The 24,051-nt window shown below is 32.5% G+C and overlaps 1 protein-coding gene and 1 long non-coding RNA gene across 2 annotated transcripts; one reads left to right on the top strand and one right to left on the bottom strand.

Annotated features, from left to right (window-relative positions):
• Positions 1–47: 47 nt before the first annotated feature.
• On the bottom strand, positions 48–22,281 carry LOC120121959. The gene is made up of 3 exons (XR_005516028.1): positions 22,170–22,281; positions 6,205–6,212; positions 48–59 (listed from the first exon to the last, which is right to left on the bottom strand). It is a non-coding gene; the product is annotated as an uncharacterized LOC120121959 (long non-coding RNA).
• Positions 18,554–22,591, top strand: LOC120121958 (copper methylamine oxidase-like). Its single transcript, XM_039141221.1, has 13 exons — positions 18,554–18,973; positions 19,081–19,190; positions 19,365–19,670; positions 19,942–20,054; positions 20,161–20,491; positions 20,572–20,787; positions 20,896–21,132; positions 21,257–21,442; positions 21,576–21,716; positions 21,846–22,114; positions 22,197–22,278; positions 22,361–22,480; positions 22,512–22,591. The coding sequence occupies exons 1-12, from the start codon at positions 18,766–18,768 to the stop codon at positions 22,478–22,480; spliced, it is 2,319 nt and encodes a 772-aa protein (XP_038997152.1). The 5' UTR covers positions 18,554–18,765; the 3' UTR covers positions 22,512–22,591.
• Positions 22,592–24,051: the final 1,460 nt, after the last annotated feature.

The following is a 24,051-nucleotide window of genomic DNA, read 5'->3' as shown; positions in this document are numbered from 1 at the left end:
AGAACGCATGGGAGAAGAAGATATCGCAGAGGCAAACGGGAAAAGAGGGTATTTTAGCCCTTAGCACAGAGGAATAAAAGAATACCTAAGAAAAGCAAGGGATTAACATTCCCGGTAAAAAGAGAAATTTTTTTACTTTTTGGAATATATTATTACTCCCTATAGGGAATATTTCCCATCCAAACACGAAAATTTGAATCTGGAAAAAAAATTCCCACCATGAATCTTGAATTTTATGATGCAATCACCCCCTATAAGTAACATGGTAAATGACGAGACAATTGATATAAAAATGATGATATTTGAGGTTTAATCGGATGTTATTTTTTATTAATTTTTAAGAATTAAAAAATATAAAATAATTATTAAAATGTATTAAAAGTTATATTTGCATGATCTATAAAAATAAAGAAAATTATAAAATTATTTAAAATTTATCCATTTACTATTTTATATAATTAAAATTTTATCCCAATACCTTATTTTTATGATATTTAATCTCTAAAATATTTTTAAAAAAAATACTCTTTGTCTTAATAAATTCTATTTTTATTAATTTCGTCAGTTTTTTAATTTTAAATTTTCATCATTTAAAATTTTTACTAATAAAAATATATTTTAAAAACTCACTTAAATATTTTTTAAATATATATTTTATAGTATTTAATTATTAATATTATTTTAGATAATTATAATTAAAATTTAGAAAAAAATATATAAAAATAAATAAAAAATAATTTTAATAGAACATAAGTAGTTAGATGTGAGAGTGGACCGGAAAGGAACTTGTGGTGTAGATGATATTGATTTGATAGCTTTGAAGTGTTGGTTTCTTGTCTTTTCTACATACTTCCAATTTTTGGATTTTTAAAGTTTACAATGATATTTCATATACTGAAATCTAGCCTTTTTATACAAAGTATTTTTTTTTTGAGGTTTTAAGTATAAATATTTGTATGATATATATATAGAGGAGAAACTAGGAATTTATTATAGTAAGGTTAAAATATTTTTTTACATTTTACAAATTTATTTTTTAATTGAGGAGACCTTAATAAATCTTTTTATTTATTTTTCAAATATATATTTTTATTAATACTTAAAAATATAATTGGCGGGGCCAAAGCTCTCCTTAACCCCATGAAATTCGGCCCCGATGTATATACGTTGTTAATGATTTAAAAATATTGTAAAAATATACTACTTTTTAATTACCTTATATATTAAAAAATTATATAAAGATATGAATATATAATATTTATATAAAATTAATTTAACTAATACTGAGTTTAATAGAAAATGAGATACCAAAAACTTTTGTGTTCAACTTCAAATATATTAATTTAAGTTTTAGTATGTGTTTCATTTCAATATATTTTATTTATTAATTTATTTGTTCTTCAAGATGATTAATTTTAGGAAGGACATTTTTTCTTTTTGGTTTAGACTAAAAATTGCTTAAACCTACTCTTTCGATTTGGGTAATTTTTCATTATAAGATCAATTTTGTTGGTTATTTCAATTGATTATTAATTTTTAAAATTTTATATTAAATTAACCGAAAAACGAGTTTTATATTTATAATATATAAGGATAAATTATCTATTAGTCATTAAACTATGATATTAATTCTATTTTAGTTATTAAAAAATTCAATTAAGACACCCATGTTTAGAAATTTGTATTTAAAATAATATCTTGCAATGTCTTTACACATATTTTTACCCAATTTAAAAAATATCAATTTATCTTAATTTTGGGGACCATATTGCAAGATCCTAAAAATGTTAGGACAGTTTTTGAAATTTCATGAAGGTCAAGGACCAAACTCTTGATTTTTCTCATTCTGTGTCAGCCTAGAAAAAAATGAAAAAAAAAACTGAATAGGTAAAAGAGCCCATGCCTCTGTTACTATGTTAGGGCACTATTTATGCTTTAGTTAATAAAAATATTTTAAACCTTTAAGATCAGATTTTAAATCCCCAAATCCCCCTCTTGATCGAGCCCATACCTAAAATAAAAAAATCCCCAAATTTTGTAAGTCTTTCTCTACCGCCTTCACCGTTGAACCCTTCCCCGACCAGCCGTAACCTTCATCGCCCCCACAACGAAACCAACATCATTCGTTTGGGAGAAAGCCTCAAACCTTCGGCGAGAACTCAAATCGTTGGCCTCTATTTTGTCGCCTCGATCATCGGTCCACTTTACCATCTTCTCTGTTGTACTTTCACCGCCACATATTGGTAAGTTTCTGATCATTCTTTTCCGATTATATTCTCTCCATATTTGGTTGGTTTTTGGCTTAATATGAGTTGATAAATGGTATGTGGATGCTCAGGGTGTAATTGAACCGTCTCCACCGACTCTTTGACGTTGCACACGTCGTCACACGCTGTCCTAGCATGTGGGCTTCTCCGCCATCGAGAACCATCTAGATGTTGGTCTGAGTCAACCCAAACCCGTTTGAACTATTGACCTGATCGTTAACTAGAGTCGGCTTTCACTAGGATTGACTTTGACAAAATATTTGACTTTTTCTAAAAGTCAAATTTTAAGTTTTTCCTTCATCTAATTTTGTGGTTTGTTTCACTAAATTCTAACCCAAAATCCTCAGAATAACATGTATATGCATTTAAGTATTTTATTTAAGTGCATTTAAATTAAGATTAAGGATTGGTTTATGATGTTGATTATTGAAGGTACTCGAGATTCTCCTGATCATTCGTCAACTTAACCCAACTTCTCTCGATCCGTTCGATCGCGCGAGCTTGTGATTACCCGTATGGCTTTTTTAAACCCTTTAAATACTTAGATTTAAATATTTCTTCAATAGTAACCCAAATTCGATATGGTTTAGGTTCGAGCAGTGTAGTAGATAGTAGGGAGATCGATGCTCAATGAACTTCCTAGACTGATCCCTTTTTGCAAGGTGTGGTCCTTGTGTTTTATATGATTGTTTTATTTGTTCTAAAATATGATTGTTTATTTGATTTGATTTATGAATATTTTATCTTATCAATATCTTGATTCCTGATTTACTGTTTATAAACTATGTTTGCCCGATACATGCTCTTTGTTTATCGATTTTACTGAAAAATATAAAAATGTTTAATTTATGGAATCATGATACTACTGGTTATTACATGAAACTGTTTTATTGGGGTATTGTCTTGGATGTATTCTGAAGTTCTGCACGTTCAGCTTCGATCAAGTTGGTAATTCCTTATGGACCTAAGATGACCCTTGGGTAGGCCCATAGGCCCCAAGGTACTCACTAAGATAGGCTTCTATACCAATTGGGTATAAGGTAAGTCTTTATGGATGTAGTTCTAGGGATACACTATTTTATGAAATTTACTAGTATGTTTTATTATGCACTTATTGGAATACACTAAACTCCTTAATTCACTCCCCAAGTTTCCCTTTCTAGATAACTTTGGATAGGCACCCTGAACTTGGCACTTAGAGGATCAACACATTCAGTATCGTATATTGTTGTAATGTTTTCATCTTCTAGACTATCTTTATTTTGGGTGACATGTGATTATATTTTGAGATACTTATTTTATAACTTATTTTGTATTATTACTAATATTTTATTATTTCGATATTGGTTATTTGATATTTTCTATGTACGCGTGATATTTATGGTTTTATTACTGCCTTGGATATTTTCTGATATTAAAGTAATGAAGAACGTTTTGGGAAATTAAAATAATATGTTAGATCTAGTTATAACATATAGGATGGATCTAGAGGGTTACATGGTTGGTGGTGATTGGACATGCATTTGGGTTAAAACTCTAATTATAAAACTTGATCTAAACCGTTGGATGAGATCCAGATCTAACTGTCTAAAATTGGTTGCACGAAGAATGGTTACAAAACCCTAGTTTGATGATGCATTTGCGTCGTTAGATCACCTCTAAATATAATGGTTCACGTGTTGACGGTGCCCAAGGGTTATGAAAAGACCCTAATTGCTTTGGGTTGAGTACACAGGCCTTCCATATGGGCCCACTAGTTTGGGATATTTTTTGTGTAATGGGTTTAATATTTGGTGACTTCACTTGGTGATTTTCTTTTACTTAATAATAATAGTGTAGTTAATATCGTTGTCGATTACAAAGATAAAGAAAAAGAAAAACTAAAAAGAGAAAAAAAAATATGATTGGAAAACCTTAAAATTAGAGTTTTAAAGTAGTTTAAATGATAGTAATATTACCTATATGTAGTTTTCCTAAGATGATAGGGTTTTTTTTTTATATAAACAAAAAAAGGAAGAAGTTATCTTGAATAAAGCATATGCTCTAATATCAATAGAGTTTTTAGTTTAATAAAAGTTTTTTTTGTTATTAAACCACAAGATAGGTATAAAGTCTATTATTCTTCAATCCTTGAAAATATATTTATTTTTATAATAGTTTTTTTCTTTATTAATGACGATGTGATTTCGACTTAGTGCTTTTTACACTCATGCAGGATGAATGAAGTCAAATAATTGTACTTACTTAGGGATGTAAAATCATGTAATCGTTTAGGTTAAAGTCGGGATTTGTCAGGTCAGGTCAAATCATATATAGCTCGTATCAAGTCAATTTGATGGTTTGATTCAGATTAGGTCGGGTTGAGGTCAAATCAGTTCGGGTCATTTTCAGGTTGATTTTACCATCAGATTCAGTTCGGGTTCAGATCGGGTTAATTTCAGTTCAGATTGATGCCAGTTCAAGTCAAAACGGTTAAGGTCCAAATAAGTTAAATTCCAGGTTAATTCAGGTTCGGATGAAATTCAGGTCGGATCTCGTTTAAATCGGGTAACATCATTGACATACAAAATTTAGGTCGGATCTTACAGGGTACGAATTGACTTCAGGTCGGGTCTTTTTTGGGTTAATTATTTTTTTGTCTTTCATGAACGACAAATTGTAATTTTTAATGGTATATGATTGGAGTAAATTACAAAAAATATAAATAATTGTGAGACAATTTTAATAAAAATATAATTTTAAAGACTTAATTGAACAAAAAAGAAATTACATACAAAATTTTAAATAAATTAAACAACACGAATGTACGAGGCATCAAATCGAAATATATATAAGTATGAGTCAATTTCATATACAAATATAATTTTAATAACTAGGTTGAAGTATACAAAAATATAGATAAGTATGGGTCGATTTCATATACAAATATATTTTTAAGGTTTAAATTGAATAAATATGAAATTACAAATTAAAATTTAAATAAATTAATAACATGTAGGACCAAATCCAAAATAATTATAAAATATGAAAATGAAATTAATACAGAAATGGATTGAGTTGCATTTATTTTAAAAGTTGAGGAAAAAACTAAATCAATTTTATATATATATATATATATATATATATATATATATATATGATGAATGTTATGATAATATTATAATGTACACTATACTTATATTATAAGTATATATATATATATATATATATATATATATATATATATATTATAAGTATATATTTATATAAATATATAATATATATAACTATACATTATAGTTATAAGTATATATATACTTATACCTATATATATATATATATAATTACACACATATATATAAAGAGAAAATAACCTCAGTGACCGAAAATTCCTTATAATATACGATTTTGACCAGTTTTTTTTTTATTTACCAAAATGACCAACAAAATCGCAACGCGATCTAAATCGCAACGCGATTCTGACTATCGCAACGCGATAATACATAATCGCAACGCGATTCTGACTATCCCAACGCGATAATACATAATCACAACTCGATTCTGACTATCGGAACGCGATTCTGACTGTCGCAACACTGAATTTCAAATTCGCAACAGGTTTTAGTTTTGCAACACAAATATTTTGGGTATATAACTACGCAGCAGCAGCAACTCATAACTTAAATCCCTAAATCGCAACTCATTCCATCTCCATCTATCACTCTCTCCGGCGACATCCGTTCCTATATCCAACGGTATCCTTCCCCATCTGGCAACAGGTTTTAGTTTCGCATCTCGTTTGTTTAGTAAATTAATTTACAATAATGAAATCATCTAATGTTGATCATGTTTGGATAGATTTGTGTTTTGGAGGGTCATGGAAGAATGTTCATGGTGTTTTACAATATATGCTTTTACCCATGAATCTTCAACTAAAACTGTCATTAAAAAAGTTAACTTATGAAACTCTAGTGTTACGTGTTGTAAATAAATTGAATTTAGAGCCCCTAAGTGGATTTAGGCTATCTTATCAGAGAAAAGGTAAAGTTTATTTGTTAACCGACAATGAAGATGTTGAACGATTCATTGCTTACATTAGTGTTTCGTAAGATGATGTTACATTGTATGTTGTTGAACCTAGAAGTAGTGAAGTTGGGTCAGTAGCGGGTAGTAATCAACTAAGTTTTCCAACCCCAGTTTATGGTGCTCAAAATTTAATGGTTTCACTATAATTTCATCACCAAGCAAATTTTGTTTCACCACATTTCCAATATCAAACACAATCTCAAAACCCACAACATTTCCCTAATCCAAATCCAAATCAACTTTCAGCACCAAATTTCGGTTTTTGTATTGACCAGTTAGACGATGATGAGCCAACAGAAAAAATTGTGAGTACTAGTCAGTATTCGAAATTTGATATTGGTCAATACCCGGACTTTGATCTTGGTCAATACTCGGATTTTGATGATGTTTCAGAAGAAGAAACAGACCCTGCGTGTAATGATTTTGATATTGGTCAATACCCGAATTTTGATGATGAAACAGCTGCTGCCGAGGAAGATGTTGTTGATGATAATGAGGAGGAAGTTACGACTGTAAATGAACATGTTGAACATCCTTTCTGTAATTCATATAACCCTGAAGAAGAAAAAGAAGAAGAAGAAATCCCCGAAGAAAAGTCCTTGAAGAAAATGTCACGGGAGTATAACTGGAATATGCCAGAATTACTTCAGATACCGGAAGAAGAGTTGGTAAAGATAGCAGTTGATTGTTACACAAAAATTATTCGTATCAAGAAAGATGATTGTTTTGATACAAAGGAAGACTTGAAGATAGCTTTGTATACGAAATGTATGGAAGATGGCTATCAACTAAAAGTTAACAAATCAAGCAAATATCATTTTGAAACAAGGTGTATGATTGACAAAAACTGTACGTGGCGTATGATTGCAAAGAGGATAAAAGATTGCGAAATGTTTCAAGTTAGGACTTTTATTGATAAACATACATGTTCAAGAACCCAAGTTTTTTCTCACCATAGACAGGCAAACAAAAAGGTGTTGGGTGGTTTTCTGGCTGAGTTAATGTTTTTGAATGGAAGGGTATATCGGGGACATGAAATTATGACTGACATGAATGCTCGGTTCAAGATTAGTATCTCATATTCTCAAGCTTGGAGAGCCAAATGTTATGCCTTGGAATTGTTGAGGGGGTCGCCAGAAGCATCGTTTGCCCAACTGTCGGCTTATTGTCACAATTTAAAGCTGAAAAATCCTGGGTCGGTAACTCATATCAAAATAGATAGAGATGGAAACTTTGAGTTGCTATTTATCGCCATTGGTGTTGCTGTTAGTAAATTAATATAATTTTGTTGACTCATTTTTGTTAGTTACATGCATTTTACATTTAAATGATTATATTTCTTGTGTATATTATTTTGTAGATTCGTTCGTTTATTACTTGCATGCACCCAGTTATTATAGTTGACGGAGCACATTTGAAAGGTCGATACCTTGGAGTAAACTTATTAGCAGTAGTCATGGATGCTAATAATGGGATATTGTCAATAGCTTACGGGGTTGGCAAATCTGAAACCTCTGATTCATGGACATGGTTTATGGGGCATCTTAAGGATTGCATAGGTCCTATTAGCAATCTGACAATCATATCCGATAGGGCAAACTCAATTGACAACGTTGTTAGAAGGTGTTTCCCAGATGCTTTTCATGGACTTTGTGGTGTTCATTTGTATAAAAATCTAAAATCAAGGTCTGTTGGTATAAAAAATCACAAATGGACATACTGGAAGGCTGTAAATGCTTATCTGGAAGTGGATTTTAATAAGCATATAAATTGTTTAAGACGTGTTTTGCCTCAGTGTGCTCAAACACTAGAAGATGTCGGGTTTGAAAGATGGTCAAGAGTACATCAACTTGGAGCAAGATATGGTTTCATGACGTCTAATAGTGCAGAATCAATCAACGCTCTAAGTCGTCATTCCCGGAAATTACCCATTACTATGTTAATGGAGTTTTTTCGAGCCTCTATTCAATAGTGGTACTACAAGAAAAGAAACCATGCATGTATTATTTCTTTAAATTCGTAACTTATCATATATTTTACTAAGTATTATTTATTTAAATTTACAGGAACATTGGAACATCGTGTTACACCATGGAATGAAAAAAAGATAACGAAACGTGTTGTAAAGTCAACGTTATGGAGAGTTGAACCATGTTCAAACACTTTATTTGAATTACTGGATAATAACTTAAATGGGCTTGTCGATTTAAATGCAAAGACGTGTAGTTGTATGAAATGGCAAACATCTGGTTATCCGTGTGGCCATGTTATAAAAGTTGCTCTTCATCTAAACCAAGATGATTCAAGCGCATACGCTATGGATTGCTACACTACATAAGTATATCGACAGACTTATGCCGAGATTATCTACCCTATTCCACATCTTTCTGAGTGGGACATACCAGATGGCTTACAAACAGTTTTGCCACCAGCCATGGACAGAAGGCTACCTGGCCAACCAAAAAGTCACGATCGTATACCGTCTAAGGGTGAAGAGAAGAAGAGATAGACATGTAGTCGGTGCAAGGAAAGTGGTCATACAAGGTTGACATGTAGATCACCAGTGCCATCACAATCATCTTTTCCTCTACCAAAATATGGATCCTCATCAAAATCCAAAGCTCATATGGTGTCAAGAAAAAGGCAATCAAAATCGCAATCAAAATCAAAATCCCAATCACAACCGGCTTCACCTTTTGGGACTATTAACTTAGGTGATTTTTAAATGCAAACGTTGTATTATGTGTATTTTATGTGTAAACTTTTAACATTTTCAGTTAGGCATGTATTAGTAACTTGAGTTTGAACATTGCTATAATCTGTTCAGTTGTTATCACTTATTACACATTCATTTGAATATCGCAACGCGAATTTGACTATTATGTGTATTTTATGTGTAAACTTTTAACATTTTCAATTAGGCATGTATTAGTAACTTGAGTTTGAACATTGCTATGATCTGTTCAGTTGTTATCACTTATTACACATTCATTTGAATATCGCAACGCGAATTTGACTATCGCAACGCAAAAATCGCAACGCGAATTTGACTATCGCAACGCAAATTTGACTATCGCAACGTGAATTTAATTATCGCAACGAGAATTTGACTATCGCAACGAGAAAATCACAAAGCGTATTAGACTATCGCAACGCGAATTGACTTTCGCGTTGCGATTTTGGCTTTCGCATTGCGATTTTGACTTTCGCATTGCGATTTTGAGTTTAGCGTTGCGAAAGTGTACCTTCAACAGGTCTTTTGCCTTCAATATGATGCAGATTGAAATTAACAAATCAACTTTTACATTTTAATCAATTAAACAAGCACAAATAATAATTATTTACACATCAATTAAACAAATCAACTTTTATAAATCAATTAAACAAGCAAAAAATAATAATAATTCTTATTTTCCTCATCAATTAAACAAATCAGACTTTTAAGAATCAATTAAACAATAAAAAAAAGTGTACCCCAGACAGCTATTTATGCACCTATACATCAATTTCACGCAGCTCACTTCAGGATTAACCTGCAGAAACCAAACATTTGCTCAAACAACACTTTCTACACATCTAAAACCAACAAACAACAAATTATTGAATTCTAAGTACTTAACAACACTTGCATTTGACTTACCAATTGTTTATGGACACTTTTATAACACGGATGCAGGTAAGCAGCGTCTCGCATATATCGCTCTAGCCATAAAATGCCGAAACCACAAGCCTACTGCACCTCTATCTCTATCGGTAGGAGGTAGAAACTGTGTACTTCATGTCGTCAAACACTCCAAGCACATGCATACGAGAGGACCACAATCCCCTCTGGCTTCCTGCGTTTGTTGTGGCGCGGTCTCGTCTTTGATAACTGTAACATTGAACTTCTTTGGCTTCTTGTTTTCAGAATAAGTCCAATAATTAATCGCATCCAAGAATTTAACCAAATGAGAGCTCCATCCCTTAATAATATCTCTCAAATCAGACAATGATATGTAATTTATCATGCTGTCATATACTATTGTCTTTAGGGATAGGAGCTGAAGCTCGACGAGAAGCCAATGAGTACGTTCCAAAATAGGGATAAACACCTGCAATCATAAGTAATAATTCAATTGCGCACTTAATTATGAACACCTTTAAAATATTTAAAAAATAAATACTAACCTTATCGACCTCCCACCATGCAGGATAAAGTTTAGCTTGTCCATTAGCCAACACATATGAGTCCTGTCGTTGATTCTTCAAGTGAACTATGTGAAAAGACGTCGGCATAATTGTATATCGCGTATTTTTTTATTTTTCCTCATTTTCCTTATCATTAGAAGACGTGACACCCATGCATCAATATACTGTTTTACAAAAAAAGACATATATTAGTGAATTACATAAATTTTAAAAAAATTAATCAAAATGAAATATAAAAAAAATATAAGACTTACCCCCCATCAAAATAGCCTTTGTCTTCAACCCCTAATAACATACCCCACCAAGACCGATTAATCAACAAATGCATATCATCGTTGAGTTTGTTTATGTCAGCGTAACACCCCTGGCTCCGCTCATGTAGATAAAAATCAACTGCGGTCTTAGCCTAAAGGGTATTATCCAGAATTGTTTCCGGTAGTTTTCTCTTCTCCACTTTATCTGTCGGAATGGTACTGGCCGGTAACTCATACGAAAGCCAACAATCATCCAACATGTCTGGCACGTGAGAGGGTTTCTCAATAATTCGACATATTACACCGTGTGAATCGGGCTCTTGAATGGTGGGAGGGATCTCTTCAACGATGACAGGGGCCTCTTGAACGGTGGGAGTGGACTCTTGAGGGATGATAGGGGCCTCTTGAACGATAAGAGAGGCCTCTTGAACGATGACAAGTGAGTCGGGCTTCTTCTTACAGAGTCTTCGCACTATTGGGGTGAATGGAGACGTAATGGCACGTGCACGCCGTCTGATGTGTGAACCCTGTCGTACAAGAAAAACCCGACGTAAAGCATCCACCTTATCGGGCCGCTAAAAATAAATTAATACATAAATTAGTAAATAAACAAACATGATATTAAACAGTGAAAGCAAAGACAAATATGTTTCAAACTTGCACAGTATTCACCCACGTCATTATTCTATCATAGTTCACAAAATGCATCAGATAACATTCGCGTTGCGATTTTTATTTTCGCATTGTGATTTTCACGTTGCGATTTTTATTTTGTATTGCGATTATCCCGTTGCGATAGTCAAATTTGCGTTGCGATAGTCATTTCCGCGTTGCGATAGTCATTTTCGCGTTACTATTTTAAGTTTCGGGTTGCGACTATTCTTCTTCTGCAAATTGAAACTTGAATGGATTGCATTACTTCAACCAAAAGACAAAATAAAGACAAATACTAACTTCACAGGGTTATTTTAGAACTGTTTAGCAGTATTGGCAGCAACCGAATGAATTTACTAAGCAATATAAGTGAAATGGTTAATCTAAGTGAAATGGTTAATATAAGTGAAATTACGAGTAAATCAAGTTAAATATGAAAAATCTTAAACTTACCTCGTTGCGTAGAGTATGAACCTCATTCTACAACGATACTACCATCTCACGTAGAGCCGCTACCTCACCACGTAAAGTAGATACCTCGTCACGCCATGCACATTGTCATCGCGTAAAGTACCGACCTCCTCACGCAAGGCATTGACCTCATCACGTAACTCCCCTAACACATCCCGTGGAGGTGGAGAACAGGGAGATAAATGTCATGGCATCTTTGTCGGTCGCCTATCATGAGGTGATGGTGGAGAAGAGGCTCGATGATGTGACGAAATAGGTGATGGCTCTCGTTGTAGAGGTGTATAGTGTGGTCAATCAGGTGATGGCTCTGGGTGAGGTGATGGCTCTCGAAGTGGAGGCTGCTCATCATCCGTGCCATCAAAAAAAAGCTTACTAGCTTGCCACCAATCAGTGGCAAGCTCAACCTCCGTGGGTGTCAGCCTCTGTAATGGAGTGTTGGCCTCCTAACAATATAAAAGCTCAAACAAAGTTAAATGTGTACTAGTAATAACTTGTTTATATATGGTAGTATTTGTGTTAACTTACATCATTTATTGTCGTATACCGTAGTAACTCTTCCCAAATCAACAGTCGCCGTTTCCTCTTCCAGGAAAGAGCCCTAGGAATATCATTTGAAGTTTTTAATGCATATGTATGCATGTCGGGAAAAGCCTCAAATATCCAAATCTACAAACAATATAATACACAAACATTAGTAATTGTTAAATAATTAATTATAATTTTGGAAACATTATATATAAATTCTTACCTTAAAGGCCCAAATAAAACCTGACAAAGTGTATTTGGAACCATCGCCACGCAAACTTTTGCGGTCATCAAAGGCAGACGACAACTTATTCCAGGTAGCTTTCCATAGATACAAACCCCACGGAAACAGGTTCCATGCATTTAGGTCCTCTACCAATAATATTAGGTCCTTAGGAATAAGTTGTCTTGCATCTCTAACTAAAAAGCCGGCATGCAAAAGTACTAAAAGGCATACTCGGACAACATCGACGTCATCCATCCGAGTAAAACCATCTTTTTTATTAAATAATCTCGTCAAGTCGTCGAAGTGTAAATTCAGCTTCTCCATTGACAACTCAGGAAAAACCCAGGATAACCATGATGGGCAGGTAATATGACTAGTGTATCGACCTACATCATCGTGTCCGAAGCGTAGACCGGTGATTAAGCAAAACTCCTCCCACCCAAAACACGTATACGCCGGTGGAAAATGAAACCATATCTCTTCATTACCACATTTTATACTCTCAGGTAGATCGCTAGTCATGGTCTGAAGCCACAAATGGGTCAACATAGCATCTCCACCCGGATGTTGTACTTTCAGCCATGGCCCGAAGCAAGTATCCTCAAACAATTTTCTTTGTACAGGTGAAAGCTTCGAAGCAATTGTAGTGACTAGGCTTATTTTATTCCTTAAGGTCAATTGAGCCGAAAAAAAGTTCTACACAAACAATAAACATACCAAGTTAGATATACCAAAAACTACACTTTGAAGATATACCAAAAACAATAATAAACATAAAGAGTAGTAGTAGTTTATTCTTCAAACTTAAATTTGCAACAATGTGAATTTCGTATTTGTCTTTGTTTATTGGTTGAAGTAATGCAATTCATTCAAGTTTCAATTTGCAGAAGAAGAATAGTTTCTGAAACTTAAAATCGCAACACGAAAATGAAAATCGCAACACGAAAATGACTATCGCAACGCGAATTTGACTATCGCAACGAGATAATCACAACGCGAAATGAAAATCGCAACGAGAAAATCGCTACGCGAAACTAATATCGCGTTGCGATTTTGCCGTTGCGATTTTCATTTCGCGTTGCGATCCTCGGTTTCAAATAGTCATTGTCTAAAATTGAAACTTGAATGAATTGCATTACTTCAACCAAAAGACAAAACAAAGACAAATATTAACTTCACAGGGTTAAAGACTAAACAGTTTAGCAGTATTGGCAGCAATCAAATGAATTTAATAAGCAATCTAAGTGAAATGGTTAATCTATTATTGAAATTACCAGTAAACTTATCATCAATTTCAATATGAAAAACCTAATAATAATGCAAAAATTTCAAAATAAAAATAATTAAAAAAACTAACCATCGGTGGTTGATTTGGTTGATTTTCCATTTCTGACAGTGAATGATTGTAAGGGTGGCTCTGAGAGATGGAGATAGACGGATTTTGCCGGAGATGGGGAATGATTTCGTCGGAGATGGGGACGGATGTCGCCGTAGAGAGTGAGAGATGGAGATGAGACTGAGTCGTGATTTAGGGTTTTAGGTTAAGAGTTGCGATTACGGGATATATTAATATTCGTGTTTGGAATTTGAAAATAAAATACGCGTTGCGATACTAATGGCACTTTGAAAATCGCATTGCGATTTTGTATTATCACGTTGCGATAGTCAGAATCGTGTTGCGATTATGTATTATCACGTTGCGATAGTCAGAATCGCGTTGCGATTATGTATTATCGCGTTGCGATAGTCAGAATCTCGTTGCGATTTACATATTCGCATTGCGATAGTCAAAATCGCGTTGCGAATCTGGAAACTGATTTGTGATACTAGGGATCGTGTTGCGATTTTGTTGGTCATTTTGCCAAATCGAAAAAAAGTTGGTCAAAATCGTATATTATAAGGAATTTTTGGTCACTGAGGTTATTTTCTCATATATAAAAGTATCTATATATAGATATGTATATAAATATATATAAGTATATATGTATGATGTATATAAGTATATATGTATGATGTATATATGTATGATGTATATAAGTATATACACAAGTGTGTCTGTGTGTATATATATATATGTCATTAAACATAAGTGACTAAATAAAAAATTCTAAAATTAATATTCACATTTAATAATTGTGCACATTAAAGAAAGAAGAGAAAATTAAAAGTAATTAGAATGTATACAATACTAAATTGCATTGAATTGAAAAATTCAAGAAAAGATTTATAATTAGACCATGACTAAAATGAAAGAAATTAAAAACTAAATTACAAAATAAAAAACCACTTATTGTTAGATGACCACTTTTCTAATTAACCCAAAATATCTATTGGGAATTAAAAAAGACACCAACATTTGTCAAAAAAAATTAAAAAAAAATTCCTCTTCCCTTTTCTAAATTCCCAAAATAATCATTTTTTTCCTCTTTCCTCTTTTAAATTCTCAAAAAATCAATTTTTTCATCTTCTAAATTTTGGCAAAAAAATCTAATTTGTCAAAGTTTGGAAATTCCCTCTTCTAAATTTTTAAACAATTAATTTTCCCTAAAAACAATCTTTCTTTTAAAAAATTCTCTCACCACTCATGTGAATATATATATATATATATAAAAGTTTATTGTTTATTTTAAATTAATGTTTAAATTTTAAAATTTAAAATTTTCAATCTCAAGTAAATTTATTTTTTATATATATTTTAAAATTTTAAGTTAAATTATATTTAAATTATTAATTAATGCATATGAATAAATAAATTCAACTTATAAATATTTAAATTAATTTCATATAATCTAATAAAATTATGTTCAATAAATAAATTATTTAATGAAATTAATTTACTGATTATAATTAAGATTTATAATATAAGGATTACAATTAATATAGAAAGTAAATTTATTAATTTAATTATCATAACTAATAATTTATGTTAAATTTTAAAGAGTAATCATTTTAATTATCATCCTTTATTTAATTGTCAAAAAAATTATCATAACTAACGATTTGTTTTAACTTTTAAAAAGTACTCATATTAACTATCATGATTTATTATAAATTTAAAATATCACAACTTTATAAATTGTAACTTATAAGTCAAGTAAATATCAGTTCAATTTAATAATAAGTCGGATCATTTACATGTTAAGTCAATTACAGATCATGTTTATTACAGGTCAGGTTGATAACATGTCGAGTAATATAAATTATTTACCGGGTTAATCTTGGTTTCAGGTTCATATCAAGTTGAGTGTAGGTCGAGTTCGATTATCACATTATCAAATTCAATTTAGGTTCAGGTCGTTCTCAGTTTGGGTTCATGTCATAAATTTTCAGGTCCAACTCGAATTTAGATCAACACAAGTTTAAACTCAAATTAATTTTAATCACCAGATCATAAATAATTTTGACACAAATCAATTTCTGTCAATTTTCAAGTCTTATCAATTTTTTACATCCCATTCGTACTATTTTGTCGTGAACAAATTTGACTGTTATTCTCATGTCAACAATCAAGACTAAATGAATTTGTACCACAACAATCAAGACTAAAAGGATAAACACCGATGGATGGATAAACACGTCTATCCCGTGCTATTAAAGTACTTCTAGCAACTCTTTGGAAAAAAAACAAAAAGGAGAGGATATTTAAAAAAATATCGAAGCAATAAGTAACTCTAATTATATAACTTACTATTTAAGTTTATAGCCTATGGTATATCAATAATGACTAAATTGCTAGTTGGTAAAGTATCACAGCCTTTCTTTTAAAATAATTTGTTTCTTTTCGAAGTTGTATTTTAAAGTTGAACTAAAGAAGATATTAACGTTATCCGTTTATCATTTAAATTGAAGTTTTGTCAAACAGTGGCGGATCCATTTAGAGTGGATACAAAAATTCAGTTAATTATCTATTTTATGAGTTATTTTCATTTTAAAGTTTTATTTATACACATTTTAAAAAATTATATATATATATATATATATATATATATATATATATATATATATATATATATATATATATATATATATATATATATCCACCCTCCAATATATTTTTGAATTAACCATTGTTATCAGCTAAATTTGTTTTATTTAAGTAAATGAATTGTTTGTTTATAAATAATGAAAATAATGAACCTATTGAGTGGTTTTAGTAGTAAAAAATAGTGTTATTTACTTTTAAAGTATTGAATTCAAACAACTACATTTGTAGTACGGTGTCTGCATTATCAGTGGTTAAGAAAGATTATGAAAAAAATACTTATAATCACTTAAATTATAAAAAATAAAATAATTAAATATTTTTATTATAAAATGCATTTTTAAAATATTATTTTTATTAATATTAATAAATGATAAAAATATTAATTTCTTATTTTATTGGTTGATACATTATAATTTTGAATTGGTTATGGAAGTTCAACTAAAGCATTTCAATCACTTGCTCCATTAGATTATTGAAGAATTTACTATTTCGTAGATACTTAGTTTTTGGTTACTCTTATTTATGGTTATAAGGAGCTTTTCTTCTTCTTTTTTCTTTCTCTTTAAATAAATTTTAAATCTAATCTTAATCTTCTCTAAAATAAAAAAAGCTCTAAGAAAAAAAAGTGTTCTTAGTGGATTTAGAAGTTATAGCTCATAATCTAAAGGAATATAAAAAAATAAAGATGAACGACTAATTAACCAACCAAATATACCTATTCAAAAAATGCATATTTACCAACAGGGGTTGGTTTAAGTGGTAAGCAGTTTGATTCCGTTTAAATAATATATCATATTCGAGTCTTTGTATATACAGAAAATCCATACAAGAAAACTCACCTACCAAAATCAATTGTGCGATGCTGATCAGTTTAAATAATCAATATAAAACCTTAAAACTGATAGAAAAAAATATATCTTTTCTGAAAATCTCTTTTAATAATGTCTTTCCCATAATAGTTCTTCTAACAATATATCTTTTTTGGATATCTTTAAATTTACTCATTTAAAATATAATAAATTCTTTCAAACAAAAGAAAATCCTACAATAAAAATATTAAATTCCTAAGTTTATCTATATTCGGATCAAATTAGCACTATAAATTAATGGAACATTAATTTAATTATCAACTGCTAGATTAAATTGATGTTATTGATTTAATTAAAATTTCAAACAATGAAAAATAATTAAAATGTTATTATTATTAAATAATAGTGTTTTTATTTTAAAAAATAAATTACATAATTAACAAAGATATTTTTATTTTTTTATTAATGAAGTTGTTTATAGACCTCCATCACATCACCTATATATATTTTAAATAAAATATCTTTCACAGTGATAGTGGATGTCCCACAATCTAACATTATAAAATAGGGTACACTATACATTTATTACATAAATTATTAATTTTATTTCATTTTGGTGATCTTAATTTCCAAAATATACTTAATATTTATTTTAAATTTCATTTTAATACTTTTTCATTTAAAATTTAACAAAATTATTGATGTGGAATTTAAAAAAATTTAATAATGGTGTGACATTATTTTATGGTGGCACTTCAACATCACCATTAAGTTTTAAATGGCGGGTATCAAAATGAAACATAAATATATGTTAGAATGATTTTGGAAAGAAATAAAGATTGAGTACCGAAATAGAACAAAATTAATAGTTTAGATATTAAATGTTAAATTTACCCAATTTATTACTAATGTTAAAATATTAAATAGTTTATGTTTTACGAAATAGATAAAAAGGGATTACCTGCCCATGTATAGTTTTCTTTTTTTGCACGATGTCTCGTAGTGTGTGCATTTCACTTTAAAATCAAGCCGACCAACCCACCGCAAAACTAAGTCTCACCTCCTCTGTTTTCGTCTTCCACTGTAAAATAATTAAACCCTGTTTATGTCTTGGTAAGGCAAATTGATCCTTCATTTCCGAATCTGGGTTGGCGGGGGAAGCCATTTGAAGCCAAAGGTTAGAAACTCAGAACCCAAAACAGAATAAAAGAAAAAGAAGAAGAAATAGATAACAGTAAACACACATATATACAGTATTGTGCTGTATGTCAATAGAGTACTACAGTGCTAAGTACTACGGTGAGGTTGCTAACCCCTTGCAATGGCCTCAACTCAGGAAAAAACGACGCCTTGTTTTATTCCCAAGGTCCATCCGTCTTCATCTTCTCAGGTGCTACGTGTCGCCGTCGCCTCCGGGTCTGATCCGTCCGAGGATACCGTTCCCAAGAGAGCTCCCATGGCGACCCTGATCCGACCTGTTGAACCCATACCGGATCCTCCAGCTACAAAGACCTCTGCCACCACCAAAGGTTTCAAACTTCTCTTTTTGTTCATCATTTGTTGGATAATCTCTTGGCTGGCATTACTCTGAATATATGTTTCTTGTACAAATTTATGATTATGTTATGTTACATAGGTATTTCAATCATGACAAGGGCTCAAACCAGCCATCCATTGGATCCATTGTCTGCTGCTGAAATCTCTGTTGCAGTGGCAACCGTAAGGTCAGCTGGAGCAACCCCTGAGGTAAAAGAAGAAAGTTTTAATTTCTTCAGTTTTGATGTTATCATTTTAGTAGCTTTTTTTTCACATGAATTAATTGATGTGTATGTATACCTTGTTGGTTTAACTTGTATTGATGCATCAATTTTGTTGTTTTCATTCCAGTGGCTGTTTATGATGTGTATTTTGTTTCCTTAGGTGAGAGATAGCATGCGCTTTATTGAGGTGGTTTTGGTGGAACCAGAGAAGCAGGTTATCGCGTTGGCGGACGCATATTTTTTTCCCCCTTTCCAGCCTTCATTACTTCCCAGGACAAAGGGTGGGCCTGTGATTCCTACTAAGCTTCCTCTGCGCCAAGCGAGACTTATCGTTTACAACAAAAGGTCCAATGAGACCACTGTATGGATTGTTGAATTGTCGGAAGTTCATGCTGCAACTCGAGGCGGCCACCACCGGGGCAAAGTCATTTCATCTAAAGTTGTCCCGGATGTCCAACCTCCCATGGTAAATTATGTGTTGAAATGGCTTCCATTGATTCATTTGGAATTTATATAGGTAGCCTGTAGGTGCCGACTACAGTTGCATCGCTGTGCACAAAATACTATTAGAACACCTTTAATAAGTGACTTTATTAGCTATCATATGGATTGGAACAATCAATAGCTGTTCATCTATGTTGTGTTTATCCTCTGTTATGGTTTTTTTACACCAAGCATATATGACGAATCTGTAACCGGCATGTTTGTCCATCAATGTTGTTATTCTCAAACTATAGGATGCTATGGAATATGCTGAATGTGAGGCTGTCGTTAAGAACTTTCCTCCATTTCGAGAGGCAATGAAAAAGAGGGGCATTGAGGATATGGATCTTGTGATGGTTGATCCTTGGTAAGCGATTATTCTTAGATTCATATACCTGTGTATTCTACAAAATCATTTCTATATTTCAGGTGTCTTACCCTTTCATATTCTGGTGCCTTTCCTTTTCCTATAGGTGTGTGGGATATCATAGCGATGCTGATGCCCCTAGCCGAAGACTTGCTAAACCACTTATCTTCTGCAGAACTGAGAGTGACTGCCCCATAGAGAATGGTTACGCTCGTCCGGTTGAGGGAATACATGTCCTTGTTGATATGCAAAATATGGTGGTGATTGAATTTGAAGACCGTAAAATTGTTCCCCTTCCACCAGCTGATCCGTTAAGAAATTACACTCCCGGTGAAACACGTGGAGGTGTTGATCGAAGTGATGTGAAACCACTACAGATCATTCAACCTGAAGGTCCCAGTTTCCGTGTTAGTGGGAATTTTGTTGAATGGCAAAAGGTGCTTGGTTCTGAAACTTTAGTTATAACTTTGATCAGTTCTAGTTGTACTGATTATTTTATTTGTAATTCTGGTTTCAGTGGAATTTCCGAGTCGGTTTCACTCCTAGGGAGGGTCTTGTAATCTATTCCGTTGCTTATGTTGATGGTAGTCGTGGTCGGAGGCCTATAGCCCATAGATTAAGTTTTGTTGAAATGGTAGTTCCTTATGGAGATCCAAATGATCCGCATTATCGGAAGAATGCATTTGATGCTGGAGAAGATGGGCTGGGTAAAAATGCACATTCTCTTAAGAAGGTTTGTCTCTTCTTTTGTGCTTTTGTTTTCATGTCGAGTTTCATTTAGATCTTCCATATCAATAATTTAAGTTGTCATTTCCCCTTATTTCCCCTTTATCTTTTGCAGGGTTGTGATTGTTTGGGATATATCAAGTACTTTGATGCTCATTTTACAAATTTCACTGGCGGTGTTGAAGCAATCGAGAATTGTGTTTGTTTGCACGAGGAGGATCACGGGATCTTATGGAAGCATCAAGATTGGAGAACCGGTTTAGCAGAAGTCCGACGGTCGAGAAGATTAACAGTGTCATTTATATGCACTGTAGCTAACTATGAATATGGTTTTTCCTGGCATTTCTATCAGGCAAGTCGGTGTCTGCCGGGATCGTGTTCGCTTGCTTTGCATGAATATACTTATTGTATCTAATGATCCTTTGGTTTTAGTGGTTTGTGTTACTTAAAATCTGAATGATGGGTGCATGTTATAGGATGGTAAAATTGAAGCTGAGGTTAAACTCACTGGAATTCTCAGCTTAGGAGCATTGCAGCCTGGTGAAATACGGAAATACGGCACTACCATTGCTCCCGGATTATATGCTCCTGTTCATCAACACTTTTTTGTGGCTCGCATGGACATGGCAGTTGATTGTAAACCTGGTGAAGCATTTAATCAAGTAAGTTGTCTGGTTATTCCTTTATAGTGCTCTAGCTCCTTTACCACAGTAATATTTTTTGCTTGTAATATTGATCATGGTCATGTCTTTTAACTGTCGTTTGCTCCTATAAAACATTTTCACATTCTTACAGGTAGTTGAGGTGAATCTTAAAGTTGAAGAACCAGGGAAGAGTAATGTTCATAACAATGCATTCTATGCTGAAGAGGAAATACTCCGATCCGAACTACAGGCAATGTGTGATTGTGATCCTTTGTCTGCACGCCACTGGATTGTAAGTAATATTCTAACATTTCTTTGCCCAAATTGCACTACCTTTTACATGTAAGAGGTTTCTTTTATGTTTTTTGTACATGCATGTTCAAATAAATTGATCCCTCAACTGTACTTTTCGAGGTTTTAGGTTCGAAACACACGAAATGTCAACAGGACTGGGCAGCTGACAGGCTTCAAACTGGTACCTGGTTCAAATTGTTTACCACTGGCTGGCTCTGAGGCAAAATTTCTTAGAAGAGCAGCTTTCTTGAAACACAATCTTTGGGTCACAGCCTATTCGCGTGACGAAATGTATCCTGGAGGGGAGTTTCCGAATCAAAATCCGCGTGTTGGGGAGGGATTAGCTACTTGGGTTAAGCAGAATCGATCTTTGGAAGAAGCTGATATAGTCCTATGGTTAGTTTCCGAATCGTGCTTTTCTCAAGAACGATAGCAATAATCGAACTTGGACCCGGATTATGTTGGCAATTATGTGCAGGTATGTCTTTGGTGTGACGCACGTTCCTCGGCTGGAAGACTGGCCTGTTATGCCGGTGGAACGCATCGGTTTCATGCTCATGGTAACTTCACGTTTTCCTTTTTTGATAAATCGTTGATTTTTCCCAGACATTTAAAACTTACCCTCTTATATTCATAATGCAGCCACACGGTTTCTTTAATTGCTCGCCGGCGGTTGACGTTCCTCCTAGCGCCGCCGATCTGGAGCTGAAGGACGACATTGCGACCAAGCCTGTCCAAAACGGGATAATTGCTAAGCTTTGAGTTTATCTTCAATTCGGATTTTAGTACGATGATGGTTTGCAGTTAATATATTCATCAAATATTTAGTTGAGCCATTGGCCGTAAAGCACAAACTATTAGGTACTGAATTAAGCATAAAAGACTTGTAAGGGGTATGGATTACCCTTAATATTTGTTGAACTGCCTTTTAATCATCATGTTTTTCTTTTTTTAATTTTAAAGAATCGTTATGGGCTTTATTCATGTTGGTGTTTTTGAAGTTCATCATGACTCCATTTCTTAATATTATTGTTTATGTACTTTTTGTTTACGATGGAGAAGATAATGTTCAAGCTCAGGCCGTCCTTCTGCATGGGCAAAAGGGGCGCTTGCCCAGGACCTTTCTTGTCCAGGCTCTAAAATTGTAAATTTACATATAAAAGATGTTAAATTATTTATTTAGTCACTTATCTATTATTTCATTTTTATTTTAGTCATTTAATTTTTTTTAAAAATGATACTTAACATTACTTTTTTTTTAACTCTATCATTAAAAAAATTAACGGCAAAGTTGATATAACATTTTTAAATTATTTTTTTACTTTCCACTTAATTATTCTTTTGTTATTTTTTTTGACAAGATAAAGAATGTTACAATCTAACCTCACTACAGCAAAATTGGTTTATAACTGTTTTTTTATCCTATAGCGGCGTTTAAAAGCGCTGCTAAAAATACTACAGGTGCAAAAAATAACGCCGCAAAGAACGCCACTAATACAAATATCGCAACCATTTTCTACTAATAAACGCCGTTAAAAGTCCAGTTATGTAGCAGCGTTTGTATACTAAAACGCCGCTAAAGGTCAATTTATATGGTGGCATTTTAGTATACAAACGTCACAACAGGTTCGACATTTAGCGACATTTTATGGCACAAACGCCGTAATAGGTTGGTAATTTAGCAACGTTTTTCTTAAAATCGCCACCAAATATGCACTCCGTTAGTGGCATTTTGCCCCTAAAACACCGTTAATCGAAACTAATTTTCAATATATCTTCTTCCTATTTTGTATTACCCAAATTTAAGCTGTAACAATATCCAATAACCATCTTAAATTTAATTATGATTCGAATTAAGTAATAATACATAAAAACATAAATAAATTAAAGTTTACAAACATCCAAGTTAAATATAATGTAGTTCAACAATTTTCAAAAACATAAACAAACCATTAACCTAAGAAAACACCTAGGATGATGAATTCTTCAGTTGATTATGATGCACCATTTGCTTTATAGCCTCAATTTAATTTTGAAGTTCTTCATATTTTTTTTGAAATGTTGCTTCTCTCTTTGCTCTCTCTGCTTCTCTGCTCCATAGGAGAGCCATCTTTTTTTGTATGTGTCATTTCGAAGAGCTTTATTCGTCAACTCTATTTTCGGAAGTGATTTCCTATAATGTAGAATATAAATTAATACTTACAAAAAAGTAATAAATAATAGAAAAAATGTTAATTACTATATGCTACCAACTTAAAATAGTCATAATCATAATAAAAAGAAAAAAATAATACATGTTCATGAGCTACACGAGCAAAGCTTTTCGATCCAGC

This window comes from Hibiscus syriacus, unplaced genomic scaffold (assembly GCF_006381635.1).
Source record: "Hibiscus syriacus cultivar Baekdansim isolate YM2019G1 unplaced genomic scaffold, ASM638163v2 tig00110384_pilon, whole genome shotgun sequence".
Classification (NCBI taxonomy): Eukaryota; Viridiplantae; Streptophyta; class Magnoliopsida; order Malvales; family Malvaceae; genus Hibiscus; species Hibiscus syriacus.
Note: the sequence above shows the minus strand (reverse complement) of the source record. Positions and strands in the feature narration are given on the sequence as shown.